At 42.6% G+C, this 19,486-nt stretch overlaps 1 protein-coding gene across 3 annotated transcripts in view; it reads right to left on the bottom strand.

Moving 5' to 3' along the window:
• The window catches only part of RIN2 (Ras and Rab interactor 2), a 189,684-nt gene that overhangs the window by 75,124 nt on the left and 95,074 nt on the right, over positions 1–19,486 (bottom strand). For 2 of the 3 annotated variants that reach the window (XM_075564038.1, XM_075564037.1), the window contains exon 3: positions 12,087–12,187. In XM_075564038.1, coding sequence (XP_075420153.1) covers positions 12,087–12,187 — 101 coding nt within the window. Of the gene's footprint in view, positions 1–11,706; positions 11,920–12,086; positions 12,188–19,486 lie in introns of all 3 variants that reach the window. The other variant, XM_075564039.1, reaches the window with a different exon arrangement.

Below are 19,486 nucleotides of genomic sequence, written 5' to 3'. Positions count from 1 at the left end.
ACTAACCCAAGGCTGCACGTTTTGTACTCACGTCCCAGTGAACGGCTCCCACAGACGAGGAACGTCGAGGGGACCGTCCTACTCTGTCACACAGTCACTGGGATCTGGAATTGACTCAATGAGTTGCACCTATCAACAACATTTCAAGCAAAATTGAACTGTTTTCTAGGACATACTAGGACATACATTCCAGGGAGATGAGAAATACTCTTGAAAGTCAGTTACAAAACTGCATGACCTATGATTTAAATACATGAAAAAAACACCGGGAGGATATACACCCAAACAAACAAAAATATCAAACAAACAAATCAAAGTAGTTCTATACTAGTGGTGAGTACATGGTGATTTTCATCTTTATTTTCTGCATTGTCTTTTGAAAATTTAACATAGGTTTTACTTTAGCAATCATTAAAATAATCCTATCAGCAATTAAGAGGTACTAAGCAGATCTTTCTGGCATTCTTAATTCTGCTTAATTCATCCTTTAGAAATGATGTCAAGAGTTAAGCAGGATTTCTAAAACTTTTCCTTTTGGAATTACCAGTACCTCTTCACCACCCCTGAGATTCCCAGGACATCGACTGTACATATAGTACATCCTCATTTCATTACATAACAGTCACTTGCTTACGGAAACATAACTTTCCCCCGTTGTTGTGAAAATCTTCAGGCAACAGTATCTAGGCATCTCAGCAAATGCTGTTAATTGACATTGAGTCAGATCCGACCCGCAGAGACTCTAAGCATGGGAGAACAAAACGTTGGCCAGGCCTGCACCATCCTCACATTGTTAGCTTTGAACCCATGCTTGCAGCCATTGTGTCACTCTGTCTCGTCCAGGGCTTGCCTCTGTTTTACTGCACCCCCCCCTCCACTTTACTGAGCATGATGTCCTTCATCATGGTCTCTTCTGACAATGTGTCAAAAAAATGTGAGATGACATTTCACCCTCCTTTCCTCCAAGGAGCCTTCCGGCCAAACTTCTTCCAAGATATCTAAGACACACCTCGATGTCCTTCTGGCCATTTAGAGTACTTTTAAAATTCTTCACCAACACCACAGTTCAAAGCCAATGATCCTTCTTCTGTCTTCCTTATTTAATATGCAATTCCACATGTACATGAGGCAATTAAAAATACCATGGCTTCAGTGAAGCACATCTTAGTCATCAAAGTAACATCTTTTCTCTTCAACCCTCTAAAGAGGTCTGTGCAACAGATTGACCTCAAGACACTGGTCTTCTGCTCTCTTGACTGCTGCTTCTATGAGCACTGATTGTGGATCCAAGCAAGACAAAATCCTTGACACGTTTAATCTCTGCTCCATTTATCATGATGTGACTTATTGGTCCAGGTGTGAGGGTTTGGGTCTTCTTTACAGTGAGTTCCAATCCACACTGAAGGCTGCAATCTTTGATCTTCGTCAGCAAGAGTTTCAAGGCCTCACTTTCAGCAAGCAAGGTGGTATCATCTGCATATCGCTGGGTTTTAATACGCTTTTCTGCAATCCTAACGCCACATTACTCTTCATATTGTTCAGCCTCTCGGATGATTTGCTCAGCATACAGATTGAATAAGTATGATGAGGGGATACCACACGGACTCACACACACCTGTCTTGATTTTAAACCATGCAGTAGTCCCTTGTTGTGTTCAGACATCTGCCCCTTGATCCACGCACAAGTTTCACAGGAGAACATTGAAATGTTCTGAAATTCCCAGTCTTCTCAAGGCCATTCGTAGTTTGTTATGATCCACACAGTTGAATGCCTTAGCACAGTAAAACAAAGAAACATCTTCCTCATAGTCTCTGCTTTCAGCCAATATCCATCTGACAGCAATGAGGTCCCTTGTGGCATGTCCTCATCTGAATCTGGCCTGTACCTTTGGCAACTCATTGTCAATGTAACCATTATGAAATGATCTTCAGCAAAGTTTCACCTGCCCATGACATTAATGATATTGCTCTGTAACTCAAACATTCTACTGGGTCACCTTTCTTTGGAAACAGTGCAAATATGTATTTCTTCCAGTCAGTTGGCCAAGTAGCTTACTTCCAAATTTCCTGGCATCCACCAGTGCTTCCAGTGCTTCATCAGCTTGTTGAAACATTCAGTTGGTATGTCAACAATTCCGATAACTCTGCTTTTGGTTAATGTTTTCAGTGCAGCTTGAACTTCTTCCTTCGGTACCATTGGCTCTTGCTCATATGCTACCTCATGAAATTGTAGAATGTCAACTAGCTCTTTTTGGTACTCTGTGTACTCTTTCCGTCTTTTTTTTTTTTAATGCTTCCTGATCCTTCATTATTTTTCCCATAGAATCGTTCAACATTGCAACACTGAATTGTTTCTTGGGTTCTTTGAGTTTCGTACATGCTGAGTATGGTCTTCTTTTCTGCTTCTGACTCTAGATCTTAGCACAGTTAATTATAATATTTTACTTTGTCTTCTCGAGCTGTCCTTTGAAATTTCTGTTCAGTTTTTGGACTTCATTTCTTCCATTAACATTAACTACTCTACTACTACAAGCATTGACTATTATAAGTATTAAGGACCCCTCATAGTGTAGTGGGTACGAGTTGGGCTGCTAGGTCAGCAGATCAAAACCACCAACCACTCCATGGGAGAAATAGCCGTACTCCTCCTGTCAGTGGTTACAGTGTCAGAAACTCACTAGGGCAGTTGTACCAGTCCCACGAGGTCACTGTGAGTTAGCATCAACTCGATGGTAGTAATAGTAGTAGTTAGTAGTAGTAGTAGAAGTGAAGATTTTATTTTCTTTAAGTTGGACTTAATTGTGGCATATTTGATTACAATGTCAGAAAATATTAGGCAATTCTCATAGACTTCCTTGTAATATTGTTCAAACACTCCTGGTGATATTAGGAGGAAAATGGACCAAATTAGCCACAGTAGAATATCCTCCATGGACCCAATAGAAAAATGTTCACTGCTAAACCGTAACCATCAAAGAATCTTCTCTGATTATCAACAAAGTTAGGCTGAAAGCCTGACCCGTTGCCATTGAGGGAAGGAATGATGGAACTCTATGATATCACTTGATATTATGGAGTAAATTGTATCCTCCAAAAATATATGTGGTAGATTCTCAGCCCCATATCCGTGAGTTTGATCCCATTTGGGATTAGGATTTTTCTATTATGATAAAGAGGCCATAGCAATGCAGGGTATGCTTTACGACCATCACTTTGAGATGTACACGAGCAGATTCGACACAGAAGCAAGGACATTCCGATGAGGGGAGATAGATGACACGCCACCTGGCGAACAAGGAAGTGAGAAACATAAGGTGAAAGAGACAAAGATCTTCCCTAGAGTAAACACACAGCAAACATCTTTCTCTAGAGCCAGTCCTGAATTTGGACTTGTAGCCTTGTACCTAAACTGTGAACAATAATTTCTGCTCGATAAAGTCACACGCTTGTGGCCGTTATTATGGCAGGACAAGGGAACTAATAGCCTTGGGTATTGGGACAAATGGGTTTCAACTGTTTCACGTTACGTAACCTCTATACAAATGGAAGAGCTTCTCTATTCTGCTCTGCTATCCAATATTCCTCGGCAATGCATGTGAACAATCAAGGATGGACACGATCCAATAGTTAGTGGAAATGTGCATGTGCAATTCTTAAGTGTACAAAAAGGAACGGTGAACTTTGGTGATAACAAGCGTTCTTCAATGGCAGGGATTCCGAGGAATTGAAAATGGTTAAGCACTTTGATGCAAAATGAAAATTTGGTCGTCTGAGTCTATCCAGATGTGCCTTGGAAGAAAGACTTTACAGGCTTGCTTGATATAGTTGATTTGTGTGTTGTTATAATATCTGTAAGAGCCCCCACTAACGAAGATTTATATATTTTAACAAGTCACCGCACGGACAACTTTATTGATGACAGTTCTATTTTACAATACACTGGTTGCCATGAGTGGAGACCTACTTGGCAGTAACTGTGCTTTGTTTGTTTGTTTTTGGGGTGGCACAGATGGGTAAAGTACTGCAGCGTGGGAAACACTTAGGGAAATGCGGTGAGGAGGACTGGGTTCTGTAACTTATAACAGAGGGAATCTGGAGAGACAGCATTCCACTGTAGGAAAGACACCGTTTTGGTACATTATTCTGCTTTACGTAGTGTTCCCAGATTCTCCCCTAACAGCTATGCTGCCTTAAAGTGAGCACACGGTTGAGGTGATCTGTGTACAGAAGCAGGCATCCTGTTGCTTTCTCTTCCTGCCTTGTCACCCATCCCCCACTCATACCTTCCCCTAATGCAGGTATTAGGTTTCCTCACCTGTGAGGCTCAGGGACCTTAATGTAGCTACCACCCACTTTGTGATGCATGTAACTATTGAATATACATGTCTTATGGCTACCCATAAATATCCCAAGATAGCAAAGTCCCTCTCTCTTTTCACACCTCCACGTGAACCACCAAGAGGGCTGAGGTGAGTATGCTACCATAAAATGTGTCTGACTCCTTTACTGTACTCTCTCTCCTATCCTCTATGACTTTACCATGATCTCCATGTATAATAACCATACAATTGCACCTACTGACTCTTCATTTGTTAGATGCTGCTTTCCTCTGACCCTGCTGGATATGGCATATTCTAACAGCAAACATTTATTGTGAGCCTTCCGACTTTTGCTGAAATACACTAGAACTCACAATTTGGTCAAGGGGGAAAACCATCTTTTCCAACACAGGTTCTAGAAAAAGGCCTGATAGCTTGTGATGTAGTAAACCTACCCTTTGCGACAGAGCCACTTTGCTTGTTTATTTGGTTCGTTTCATTTACTTTTTGTTTTGGTGTACATCTTTCCAATGTTTTCCCACTAATTTAAATGGCAGGCCATCAGGCATGATTTTTAACTGACATAGAAAGTGTTTCTGTGAAGAGGGAAGGAGAGTGGAACACATCCTTGCCCACCAAGCCCTGAGGACAATATTCCCACTCAAAGCAGCCAATGCACAGAAAGGGCCATAAGATCAGGCCCACCACGAAAAACAACGTTCCTCACTTACCTATAGTGCTATGAGGGACAACACTGGAGACACAGTGCGGGAATTGTGCACAACAGAGCAGCAAGGGGAGCAAAGCAATGAAGTCCTGGCAGAATACCAAAAACAGATTTTGGAGCCAGGGCATGGCATCCCATCAGACTCGACTGGAAAACACTCCTAAAAGTCATGAAACAGCTCTGGAACCATTTATAGGCATTTTTTTTGGGGGGGGGGGTTAGTTTGTTGTCATTTGTTTCCTTTGTTATTTTGTTTTGCTCTGATTTGTTTCTGTGCTTATTATTGTCTCTGCATGTCTATCTAGCTAAGACAGGTAGAAAAAACAATCCAGAGAAGAAAAACAATGAGACCAAAAGTTCTGGGGAGACATGGGAGTGGGGAAGGCGGGGAAAAGGAAGTGGGGGTTAACAAACCCAGGGACAAGGGAACAACAAGTGATCTAAAATCTATGGTGGGGAGGGTGTCAGATAACTGGTAGGGCTTGATCAAGGGCTATGTAACCAAGAAGAATTACTGAAAACCCGAATGAAGGCTGAACTTGATAGTGGGATAAGAAGAAAGTAAAAAGAAATAAAGGAAAGAACCAGGAGGCAAAGGGCATTTATAGAGGTATAAATACAGCCAGGCATGTACCTATGTAAATATATTTATATATAATGTTAGGGAAGTAGATCTATGTACATATATTTATATGTTAAGTATTAAAGTACTCCCTCAACAAGAACACTTTGTTCTAATAACCTGACATTCTGTAATGCTCACCTTCCTGACATGATTGCTTAAGACAAAAGAGTGAAGAAAGCTGATGGAACCTGGCTATCAAAAGATATAGCATCTGGAGTCTGAAAGGCTTAAAGATAAATAAGCGGCAATCTAGCTGGGAAGCAACAAAGTCCACATGGAAGAGGCACACCAACCTGTGTGATCATGAGCTGTCAATGGGATCAGCTATCAGGCATCAAAGACCCAGAATAAAAAAAATCATATCAATGTGAATGAGGGGGAGTATGGAGTGGAGACTCAAAGCCCATCTGAAGACAAATGGACATCTCCTAACAGGAGGGTCACAGAGAAGAGATGAGTCAGTCAGGGAGGGTGCAGTATAGCACCGATGAAACATACAACTTTCCTTTAGTTCTTTAATGCTTCCTCCCCCACCCTCCCTACTATCATGACCCCCTTCTACCTTACAAACCCAGCTAGACCAGAGCAAGTACACAGTTACAGATAGCTGGAAACACAGGGAATCCAGGACAGATAAACCCCTCAGGACCAATAATGAGAGTAGCAATACCAGGTGGGTAAGGGTAAGGTAGGAAGTGAAAGGGGGAACTGATCACAATGATCTACAAATAACCTCCTCCCAGGCAGCTGGACAACAGAAAAGTAGGTAAAGGGAGACATTAGTGAGTATAAGACATGGAAAAATAATAATTTATAAATTTTCAAGGGTTCATGAGGGAGGGGAAAATGAGGAGTTGATACCAAGTGCTCGAGTTGAAAGAAAATATTTTGAAAATGAAGATGGCAACAAATGTACAAATGTGCTTTTGTATTGAACAAAAACAAACAAAGACTCTAAGAAAGGAGAACAGTGTTGTTCCCAGGTTTATTTTGACCTATAAGAATTTAAAGCAGAGGTCATCCAATGCAGCCCTCGTGCCCTTTCTTCAGCACAATGAAAGGAGTAAGCCAATGCAGCATGAGCCTTCAATGACCATGTTTACCAGGATCTTTAGTGATCCTGTAGATTCGGCCCAAAGCCAGAAGGTACTACACAAGTTGTTTAGTTTGATCTCTTTGCCCTGCCTGAGGACAAAGAACTATTAAGAAATGTATAGCAGGTAAGGTAATGGTTCATTTGTGGATGGACCCAAATAGAATCAATCTCCCGTAGGTTGCCCAAGTGATTTGCAACCAGTTACTGACGAGTTAGTGATTCGAATTCACCCTGTGACACTTTGAAAGAAAGTCTTGATCATCTATTTCCATAATGATTACAGCCAAGAAAACCCAATGGACCATATTCAGGGGCTGACTTGATAGTAGCAAACAGCATCTTTACTAACAAAAGATGGAGGAAGTGAGGCTGGCCCTATGGCAGAGGTGACTCTGATTCCCTTTCTTTGCTGTGCAGGAGCATAAGCCATATCACATATTTTCAGATTTTTACTTTAATATAAGCATGAATTTTTCCCAATTTGGTTCCTGAGGATGACATCTTGTTTCTCCAAGAAACCACTGGTGTTCTACTACTATAGAGGGTTGGCATCTTTCGTGGATCCATTCAACCACATAGATGCAGTACATGGGAAAGCACATGTGAAGTCATTGGCAGACGTGTTCCTACGAATCATGGTAGAGTGATGGGTTATGAGTTAGTCTGCTAACTGTATAATCAGCTATTTTAAACCACCAGGTGTTCCAAAGGAGAATAATAAAGTTTTTTACTCTGGAAAGATTTACACTCTCAAAAACCCATAGGGGGCAATTCTACTCTTTTGTCTTTTAGGCTGCTATGAGTCAGAATTGACTTGATGGCCATGAGTTTGGTTTTTGAAAGACCCAGTAGTTATTGACAGAAAAAGCCAAGCCAAACAAAGCCCCTGTTCTCATGGTTGAGGCAGGGAATACAAAGTCAAGCAATCACGAAAGAGGGCTGGTGGTATAGTGGATTACACCACACTGCTATCCACAAAGTCAGTAGTTCAAAACCACTGGCCACTCCATAGAAGAAAGAGGAGGCTTTCTACTCCCATGAAGATTTATACTGTTTCTGAAGTGACTCTCAGGGTCACTAGATGTGGGGTGCTACAAGGACCTGTTTGTGAGAGAAGGTTTCTGGATCTTTGATCAAGGTGTTAGCCAGGACGCCTGAGGGAAGTGGTCGCATCCTGGCTCCATTTTTGCAGTACAACTGCCAGGATTTGGAGAGGAATGGGGAGAGGTTGTGAGAGACAAAAGAGGCATTATGAATGATTTCAGGGTCCAAGGAGCTGGAAGCATGACTAGGCTGAGTGGGCAATTGGATATATGCTTTGGATTCAAAGAGAGGACCAATTTACAGATCTTAGTTAGAAACCACCAACATATAGATAGGCTCAGGCCAAGAAAATAAAATGGGTTATTTAGAAAATTACTTTAGCTGTCCTTTTGTTTAACAAATGGGTAAGTCAAAGTATTGCTTATATGGGTAAGTCAAGGTATTGCCGGTAGGATTTCAGCTCATATATGCACAAGTTTATTGCAAACAAACCTTGGTTTAAGACATTTCTATGATAGGTAGATGGTTGCATAGAAATTCTTTCAGTAGTACGCTTAACTTGTCTTTTTTGAGGGTTTAAACTTTTTTTTAAAGGTCTACTCAACAGAGTGGCTTCTGAGAAGCTGGGCCAGTTACTTTCAAAGCAAAGAGATCAGCTCAGATGGCATTGGGGATTCCAAAGAGGTAATCTTGACAGATTTTCTTAAAGGAAACAGGATGATCACAGGCGCTTATTATAAAGAAGTTTTAAGAAGATGGAAACTGGTGTGGGTGAGAAACAGGCCAGGAGAATTGTCTCGAGAAATTCTTTTCTATCGTGGCAATGTATCTACTAAGTTTTCAAGGTGAGAGAGGGCTGTCTTTCGAGAATTTCATTGAGAAACCTTACTCCATTCTTCTTAGGGCCCTAATCTTGCCCTATCAGACTTATTTTTGTTCCCAACCCTCAACATATATTTTTAAAAGAAACAGTTTGTGTCCCTTGAATTTGCAAAAAAACAAATGCTACAGATCTGTGATATGAGTCACACATGGAAGTTTTCAGGAGAAAGATTAGAGAAACAGTGCTTCACACTGTATTGATGCAGGTGGAGGATTTGTTGAGAAATAGCTTCACCTTTTTGATATTTTTGTTTAATGCCAGTGTCTATGACTTTGTAGCACAACTTTGTGCCTTGCTCTCATATATCATATTGACCACTTGTCAGGTTTTATTGAACATGCTCTCTAACCATGAACTCATTTAACTGTTCTAAATACCCTATGAGGTATTTCAAATCCCTATTTTCCTGATGTGGAAATCAAGTCACAGGGATTTTTAAATGTCATGCCCAAGGTTCATGGAAAAGAAATGAGCAGAAGAGTGAAGAGAAGAGGCTCAAGGTCAAGGGGCCAGGGGAATGAGAATTAACCAGCCAAAGAGATGAAAAGCAGCAGAAGGTAAGGGGAGAAGAAACCAGGAGTGTGGAGTTCTAGAAAATAGGCCGAGCAACTGTTCTTAGAAGGAGGGAGTGGTGGTCTAGGTCAGATGATAACAGATAGGACAGGCAGGCTGAAGAGTGAGAATGACCACTAGGTGGGAGGGAAAGTTATACTTTAGTTTTCACTAACTTTTTTTGAAATGAACTTCCTCCCATTTTGAATGTAGACAATAAACTACAGTGTTATTAGAAGTTCTCATGAGGTTGTTTCCAACAGAAATTACTGATGTTAAATTCCCATCAGAGGTACTGAAAAGAGGAAATTGTACTCATCGGAGCTTTGAGATTACAACAGTTCCCAGACCACTAGATTTTGCAATTTAATGTGTTAATAAAGCAGTGCATATGTTATAAAATCGGTCACTTTTAATCATCCTATGTTTCATCTGTATATTTAAAGTATTATTCTGAGAAGGGAACAAATAGTTAAAGATCTCTAACTTGTTTTGATCTTGACCAAATACCAACACAGGTAGAGAGATAATGAGTCCTAACTCACAGGATCTCAGCTTGATACTTAACCTGGTTCTTAGTATACTACGGAGCCATGGACATTTCATGGTGATTGTGGGTGGGATGGGTAAAGCGACGTCTTAGAACACATTCATGGTAGGATGAACCACAGGGGAGGGGTTGTGACGCATCTATGGAGATGACTGTGGTGTCTCTGTGCATTCATCTGGTTCTGGGGGTGTTTGTTCCTTCTTTCTACAGGGGATTCACTTAAGGCAACTCTGCTAGTCCTTCCTGTCTTTCCTTTCCTTCACCGTCGCACAGCTCTCTGTCAGGCCAAATTGATACTCCCCTGTGGTCACAGATAGGCTCTGCTTGGATTTTTCAAACAATGCAAAGATCTTTCTCTCACCCCTATGTTACCTGGCCCTCCTGACATCTCCATGGGGAAAAATGGAGAAATTAAATCAAAATCTCAGCTCCAAAGTTCCGCAAGAATCTCCACCACAGATGCTAAAAAGCCTCATAATTCTTCTTACAACTCACTTTCCTTTTCCTCTTTCTCTCCCATGAATCAAAGCCAAATAAACTGCCTGTGAAAATGTATTCAGGAAAATGATGGCAACATATGAACAAATAGGCTTGATACAGTTGATGTATGGAATGTTATAAGAGCTGTAAACGCCCCAATAAAATGATTTTTTTTAATTTGAAAAAAAAAAAAAGAAAATGTATTCAGGGTTAACCAAATTAACATTTAAAAACAAGTGACATTAATCTGAAAAAGAAAAGTTATTGTAGAATGCTTAGACACCTTTAAACCTTAAGGGGGCGGAGAGGGGAACGTTTAAAGCAGCTACTGAAGTTTAAAGGAAAGCCCACTTCCCCTCACCTAATAACTACTGTTTGTCAGAGAATAGATCTTGATGGCGCCCTAACAAGTGATACCACTCTTCTCCTCAAAGTATGGCATTAGTTGCCTTATATGCAGCGAAAGGATCACATACTAACCCTTGTCTGTCACTCTATGACGTTCCGGAGTAGCTACCAAGTTTCTGGATGTGAAAGAAAAGTCAGTGTCCCCAAAGTCATCTTCCTCATGATGTTTCAACCCCGATTGACTGCTTTAGAACAATGCACAGGGCGAAGAGAACCCCCTGAGGAAAGAGCTAGTCATTCAGAACGCCTCTGTGAAGTTAGAAAAATTTAATAACAACAAATGATTGTGTCTTTGCTAGTTTATGGAAAAAGACAACTGAATCCCTTCACAGTTGGGTCAAAAGAATCATCAAATGCCTGGCAGCTGCAAAGAGCTTGGACCATGTTTTACCCACATCATGCTGTAGAAAATGCAAGGAAATGGAAGGCGGATAGAACTTCATTGCTAAGGAGAACTAAGGTCCGATATGAAAGCACCACTCTTTAACGGCAAAGCTATACTTGGAAATTGCCTTTTTTTTTTTTTTGCCATGGTCTCCCTTGGAGAACAAGTCGGGCTGGTTTGAAACATGCCTGGACAACCAGGACTCCCTGATTCACCGGGCAGGGCCCTGCTTGCCTGCAAAACCCACTATCAATCTCATTCTCACACTGGCTGCACCAGGCGGTCTCAAAATCAGGAAAAGAGGGAACAACGAAAATAAATCTGATTTCCAAGACACCACGTTTCCAAATTCCTCTGTAGCGGTTCGATTTTGTTATCTTTGCGAGCACACACGTGTTGGAAGAAGTTTGAGCGGTGTTTTCCCTTAGGCGGCCCAGGCCCATCTTCCCCATTCTACAGAACTGGGCAGCCCACTAAAGCAGCCAGTCCTTGATGTCCCACGTAGATAAGGTTAAGCACGTGGACAGCATATTGCTGCCTCATTCTTCATCATATACAACTCCATCCAATTTCCGACAGGTGCAATCATTCATGAAAATAATTATGGTGATAGTTACTACTGGAAGTTTGTTCTGACCTGAGAATGCAAAACGAGTCCATCCTCTTTAGCGCTCCCCTTTAAAAACTTCCCGGACGCTTGACACCGGCTACCCTCAATTCTATTTTGCACACGGAGGCTCACGCTGCGTTAGTTTTTCCGTCATTGTGAGTAGGTTGGACACGGCACTGAGAATTTAGGATTCTGGGTGCTGGTGCCCGGAAGAATTAAGAGGGTGTAAAGTTCAAGCACCTTCGAAGGAATTCAAATGACAATCAGAAGACTGGCTCCCAGGCCACTCCCACCTCCTACTCATCAGCAACCAATAGGCTCCTGCTTCCCAAATTTCTGAGCTGGACAGAAAAGCCCGCTGGGGAGCTAGTGGGCACCCCTCCACCACCTCTGCCGGCTGCGGTCACCTGTAGGGTTCAGCGGACTCCAGTCCATTTTCCAGGCTGACGTCCGTCGGCACCATCTCCTGTTTCAGTTCTCCGATCTCCGAGGCAATTGTGTCAATGAGCTATTCAAAGACAAAAATAGTATGACATCAGGAAGTGGAAGAGGCGTGGACAAGCCTGGAGAGTTTTAGTCACCATAGCGATGACCACTTTTTTTTTTAAGTAAAACCCAGCTCCATGATTCTCCTGTAGGGAGAAACAATCAAGGGTGAGGGGGCAGCTTCTCCTTAGAAAGAGGAAGAATGCAAGTTTCGATGTGGTTTAAGAAAAAGAGAATGAAGCACAGTTTGGTTTCTCACCCAGAACACAAATATTTACATACAAATCCTAGTAAAAAGCAGGTTTCCACATTAATTTTGTCAAAGGAAAAACTCAAAGGAATTCCCTGGGCTAAAAATGAAACAACTTAAAAGATAATACTAGTATGTATGTATGTATATATACATATATATGTATATATATATTTTTTTAAGTGAGAAAACTCTTAGGGGAAGGACATTGCTAGGGAGGGGTAGAGCTGGGAATGAGTGAGGCAGTAAGCCACAGGGAGAAATCGTGTCTCTTTCTGTAAAAGACTACTGTTCCTGCCTCCCAACCCCCATTCCCAGAGAGTCCCTTGATTATACAGTTAGTTACTTGGGTTGTTAACCAAAAGGTTTTAGGTTAGGCTACCTAGAGGAGCCTCAGAAAACAGGCCTGAGCTATTTACAAATAAAACCAGCCAGTGAGAATCCTCTGGAGGCTACTTCTGCTCTGACATACGTAAGGGCTCTATGGTCAGAATCAACTTGATAGCAACGAGCCACCACCCTCATCACAGTGTAACAGCACATTGGAGTCCTTGGTAGGTTCAAATGATTAGCGAGCTTGGCTATTAAGCGAGAGGTTGGACATTCAAGTCTGCCCAGAGACACCACCAAGGAATTGTTTGGTGATCTACTTTTGAAAAATCAACCAGTGAAAATCTTATGGGGTATAGTTCTCTGATACACAAAAAACCATGACTTGGAGTCAACTTCATGGCAACTGGTCTGATCTTGCCCCAAGCTTCCTGTCACTCAGAATGCAGGGCGAGGCTGCAACTGACCCTGGAGACCGCTCTACATGCTTGGGCCTGAAGGTTTAGGGTGCTTTACACTGCGTCCAAGTGTACCCTTTTTGTCCCGGAGTTTAAAAGTAAAAAGTTAATTTTCATGCCAACATTATTTATCTCAATGTGTCAAAATAAATGAATAAATGTTTCCAAATGTCACCATAGAGCGATAGCCCATATGACCACAAGCTCTTCGGGGTCTTCAATAATTTTTTAAAGACTATAAAGGGATTCTGAGACCAGAGAGTTCTAGCTAATGATCAGAATTGTCTTTTCCCATCCAGATGCCATCTAAAAATATGATGGCACCTATTCATTTGTTAATTCCGTAAATAAGTATAGAGTAAGGCTAACAAGATGACATTCCAGTGTGATGGATGGACCATAAACAACAATCACCAAGCAGTTCAAGAATGAAACAGACTCTTAGTGTTGTTCTTAGGTGCCTCGAGTACATTTCAACTCACAGGGACACGTGTGCCAGAGTAGAACTGACTGCTCCCCAGGACTTCCCGAAAGGAGTTGTTCCAGTCTTTCTCCCACTGAGCCACACTGCCAATCTCTCAGTTGGCAGCTGAGCACCTGACCAGGACTCCTGGGGAACACAATAGGGTGGTGTTATAATAACTAAGGAGTCACTCTAAGATGGCCTTGCATGAGATTTCAGCCATAACAAGGAAAAGGGAAGAGCCCTCTGTACAGAGGACAGAGCAAGTCCAAGGTCCCAGAGGCTGGAGAAGCATGGGTGAGGGGCAGACAGGATCAGACAAGCCTCGCAGATAACAAATGTCATGAATTTGGATGTTCTACCAAAAGAACAATCGGAGGGCTTTAAGCTGGGGGATGGCATTTTCTGTTTAGTCTTCTAAACAGCTCACTTTTGCTGCTGGGTGTATCTTAACAAGAAAACACAAACAATCCAATCAAAAATGGGCAAAAGACATAAGCAGATCATTTACCTAAGGGGACATCCAGGTGGCCAACACCATAGAAGAAATATTTGAGATCAATAGCAAAAAGAGAGTGGAGCACATCCTGGCCCACCAGGCCCTGAGGATGATGACCCCAGTTAGAAAAGCCAGTCCAAAGAGAAGACCACATGGCCAGCCCCACTATGAGATATGACACCCCTCACTGACCCGTGGCCCTGCACGGGACAGCACCGGAGACACAGTGTGGGAATTGCGCCCGACCTGATCCCGCCATACTGAGGCAAAGCACTGGGGGAGTGCAGCGGAACAGCAAGTGAATGGAGTGGCAAGGTCCCCAGGGAATGCTGAAAATGGACTTTGGGGCCAGGGCATGGTGCCCCAACAGATTGGACTGGAAAACGCTCCTAAGAGCCAGCAAACGATCCCTGAACTAACTACAAGCTTTTCTTTATGGATGTGGTTTGTTTTGTTCTTTGTCAGTGGTTTATTGTTGTTGTTTTGTAGTATACTGTTGCTTGGTTTTGCTCTGTCTTGTTTTTGTGCATGATATTATCTCCGCAGGTCTGTCTATAAATAACATAGGCTGGATGAACTATCTGGAGGAAAAACAACAGGACCGACAGTTCTGGAGGGACATGGGTAGGGGAAGTGGGGGTTAAGGAAGTGGTGTTTACAAACCCAGGGACAAAGGAACAACAAGGGATGCAAATTGCTGGTGAGGTGGGTGTGGCAGGCCTGGCAGGAAATGATCAAGGGTAAGGTAACTGAAGAGGTATAGCTGAAACCCAGGTGGGGATGGAGCATGATAGTGGGACAGGAGGAAAGTCAAGGGAAATGGAGGAAAGAGCTAGGAGGCAAAGGGCATTTATAGAGGTCTAGACAAATATATGTACATGCAAATATATATATATAAGGATGGGGAAATAGATCTATGTGCAGATATTTATAGGTCTATTATTAAGATGGCGGAAGGACATTGGGCCCCTACTCAAGCACTCCCTCAGTGCATAAATACTTTCTTCAATTAAATTGGCATTCTATGATGCTCACCCTCCAAACACAACCACGGAAGCCAAAGCAGGTGAACAAGCAATGTGGTGAAGAAAGCTGATGGTGCCCGGCTATCAAAAGAGATAGTATCTGGGGTCTTAAAGGCTTGAAGGTAAACAAGCAGCCATCTAGCTCAGAAGCAACAAAGCCCAGATGAAAGAAGCACACCAGCCTGGGCGATCACGAGGTGTTGAAGGGATCAGGTATAAGACACCATCAAAAAAAAAATCATACCATAGTGAATGAAGGGGGAAGTGCAGAGTGGAGACCCAAAGCCCATTTGTTGGCCACTGGAGATCCCCTTGCAGAGGGGTCTAGGGGAGGAGATGAGTTAGTCAGGGTGCAATGCAGCACCAATGAAGAATACAACTTTCCTCTAGTTCCTAAATGCTTCCTCCACCCCCAACTATCATGATCCGAATTCTACCTTGCAAGTCTGGATAGAGCAGAAGATGTGCACTGGTGCAGATAGGAGCTGTAGGCACAGGGAATCCAGGGCAGATGATACCTTCAGGACCAGGGGTGTGAGGGGCGATACTGGGAAGGTAGAGGGTGAGTCAGTTGGAAAGAGGGAACCGAGTACCAGGATCTACATGTGACCTCCTCCCTGGGGAACAGACAACAGAAAAGGGGGTAAAGGGAGATGTGGGACAGGGCAAGATATGACAAAATAATAATTTATAAATTATCAAGGGCTCAAGAGGGAGGGGGAACAGGGAGGGAGGGTGGGGGAAGAGGACCTGATGCCAAGGGCTTAAGTGGAGAGCAAATGTTTTGAAAATGATGAGGGCAAAGAATGTACAGATGTGCTTTACACAATTGATGTATGTATGGATTGTGATCAGAGTTGTATGAGTCCTTAATAAAATGTTTTTAAAATATAATAAAATAAAAATTAAAAATAGCAATAAGAGAAATACAAATTAAGATACCACCTCACACCACCACTTTTAGTAAAATGTGACTGTAGAATTGTAAAGCCACTATGGAAATCAGTGTGGCACTTCCTTAAACCAATGCAAATATAAGTACCTTATGACCCAGTAGTATCTCTACTAAGTGTATACATTAAAGCAATCAAGACTACATCAGGAACAGACTCACGCACACCTATGTTTATTGCTGTAATTTCCATAATAACAAAAAGTTGCAAACAACCAGAAACCCCTATTATAAAGGAATGGACAAACTCTGATACATTCATACACTGGCATATCATACCTCAATAAAAAACAATGACAACTCTCTTAAACACCGCCAGACACAAATACAACTAAAGAACATGATGCCTTGCACACTAGTCAATCATACAAAGATAAATATTTAATAACATCATTATTATAAGGAAAAGAAAACGTGGTTCATACACCAAAAGATAAGTCTTTGATGACTTCGAGGAGGCCAGGGACAGGGGTGAGATCAGGGAGAGGGCAGGGGCAGGACCTAGGGAGGAAGGATGTGGAGAGGAGGGAAAAAGATACAGAACCACATATATAGAGGTTTTAATGGGATGTTGTTGGTTTCATTTCTTGAGATGGGCTGTGTAAATATATACAGTGGGTTTCTTTGAAAAACAAAATCTCTCCAGATTCCTTATCTTTCAAAACCAAAAAAAAATTTTTTAAGGGGAGGAAAAGTAGAGCTGACATGAACTCTAGTCTTTAGTGACAAACAAGTTCATTTAAAAAAAAAAGAGGAAAGGAAACATCAGGTGTTCCTCAAGGAAAAAGGAGACTTTCTGCTAGAGATTTACAGTCTTAGAACCCACAGGAGCAGTTTTCTCTGCCCTATAGGGTTGCTATGAGTAGGACTAGACCTGATGAAAATGAGTCGGATGGACTCTGGGGGACCAAAGGAGTACCAGTAGAAACAGAAAGAAAGGGACATTTCTAGGAATAATGTTTTGACGACAGATAAAATTACTGAATCAGAGCTCTATATGAGAGGGCATCAAAAACTCACTGGAAAGTCTACTTATCTTTAAATTTGATTTTTCCATGAACATTCGGAAGTCCCTTTGTACAGAAATAACACTCAAACTAAAAAGGTAAAATTGTAACGTTTAACCTCAAGAAGTATGTTCTAACAACTTCTATTCAGTATATGAAGTTGATGGAGCTATATGCAGATATAAAAGCTACTCCAGTATGCATAAAAATTCAAACTCTAATCCAGGCTAGTGGCTGATTCTGGAAAGGAAAAATAAATGGAGCTGTTCATAGATGAAAGGTACAAACACCTGTGGTTTTGTTGTTGTTGTTGCAGAAAGAGGGCATAGTGACCCCAGAACCTACAAAGGAGGAGAACAGTATTGTGCTTGGATCACTTACTGTGTTCGTCTGGGTGTTTTAGAGAAACAAAGTCACAGAAATTCATATATAAGAGAGAGTTTTCTATAAAGGGTAAATGCACATCAAGAAAACATCCCATCCCAGTGCTGCCCAAGCCCATAAGTCCAACACCAATCCACAAAGTCCTCCTCCATCTCACAAAACACACACTATGATGCTGACTGCAGGAGGAAAGCCGAGTCAGTGAATGTATAAGCATCTCAGCACTGGCAGGGGTCTCCACACGGCTGTTCCAGCACCCAGGGCTGCATCGGGGTAGGTCCATGTGGTTTCTCCTCAGGGATGTCTTGCAAGAAGTGAGCTTTGCCAGCTAAAGCAGGGAACTGGCTAAGGTAGCTGCACCCTGGTCCGACCATCAGAAAGCAAGAGACCTGAGAACTAGAAAGGCGAGGCTCACTGAGCCATATATCTCTCTGCCCTTCAAGGAACCCCATATGTGTCTATCAGCCAGGTTGTCACAACAAACTAACTCACTTACTGATAGGGCTCCTTTCTGATGAGTTAGTAGGTTTCCATAGTGCCTCCCATCTCCACAATGGCTCTCTACATTCTGTCCCTACTCATCCTATTGACAGTACCAAGGGATCTCTCTCTGGCAAGCTGGTCAGAGTTTGATGTTCCAAACCCAGGGCTGCTTTCCACAGTCATGTTTATATATGCACTAAGCCCTACACCTGCAAAACCTCTCACTACAAACAACTCTCCATTAATGGGATTTAGAGTGTTTCTCATCTTGTTCATATATAACTTCGGGAGTTTTTTGGTTTTTTCTTCAAGTTCTATAGACATGTGATCCCCACACTGAAGCTTGGTTCTGGAAAATCCCATCCTCAGAAAGCAAACATTACTGAAACGGGTAGAAGTGAACCTACGCAGTTTCAGTGAGTGCTTCCTGATGAGGAGTTGCTGCTGCTATACAGAATTAACACACTCGAAGGATGGAGTTCTGCGTTCACCCAGAGAGAGCTTAGAAGAATTGCATGATGATCTACTAAGAGCTCAGCCATCCCAAGCCTTACGGCGCACAGCACAGCCCTTCTCTGGCGGACTTGAAGCCTATGAGTTGGAGCCAAGTGGATGGTAACTGGCTGTTGGCTGCTAAAAGGAGTTGCCCCACATCTACTCACATAAACCAAGACCTCAATACATTTATACGTGACCAGAATGCCAACAAGTAGAAGACAGGAGGTCAGTGCAGCTTTCCACAACCCTGCTTGGCTGGCCAGGAAACGAGTGGAGCCCTCTCCCCGTTCCTTTCTCAGCAATCCCCAATCAACCCCATAGGCTGTGCCTAAGGCTCTGACTCAAGGGGAGGGGCGTTCCCTTACATGCAGAGCACAGCCCACCTGACTTAGGTCAGGCCAGCACGGCCGTGTTTGATACCCATTGCAGGGGTGTTTGGGAGACTGCTGAACCCAGAGGGGTTGTGGGCTCGTCTTCAGAAGCAGGGGTAAGGACAGTTGGTGGGGCTGGACACCAACTGTCTGGCTGGGGCTGGTGACAGTCGCAAGCAGATGGAGAAAGGCACTCCGAATTCCAGTGCATATGGGCTCTTAACACCTTGTCTGTGCACAATAACAGGGAGGAGACAAAAGGGAGGCGCCCCAAATCTTGCTTTCTTTCTTTTAGGATTTGATAAAAGGAGAATTTTTTTCTTGAAGGTCAAGTAAAAATAAAACAAGAAAGTGCTTATGGAGCAGGTTCTGATAAAGGGCTCTTCAAATTCCCGTCTAACTCGAATGTTATCAGCGGATTGAGAAGGGATGCATTGCTGATTTGGAGGCAAACTGAAAGCTAGGGTGTGGGAAACGGCAAGAATCAGACTCCCAGCTATGCAATTTGTATTGGCACTGGAATGTGGTGGGCCTTTTCAACCCATCAGTTCTATGGGAGAGACTTTCCTCCAGGCCCTGAAAACACTGGGACAGCACATTG

The sequence above is a fragment of the Tenrec ecaudatus genome, chromosome 12 (assembly GCF_050624435.1).
Source record: "Tenrec ecaudatus isolate mTenEca1 chromosome 12, mTenEca1.hap1, whole genome shotgun sequence".
In the NCBI taxonomy this organism is placed as follows: Eukaryota; Metazoa; Chordata; class Mammalia; order Afrosoricida; family Tenrecidae; genus Tenrec; species Tenrec ecaudatus.
This window is presented reverse-complemented; position numbering and strand designations above follow the sequence as displayed.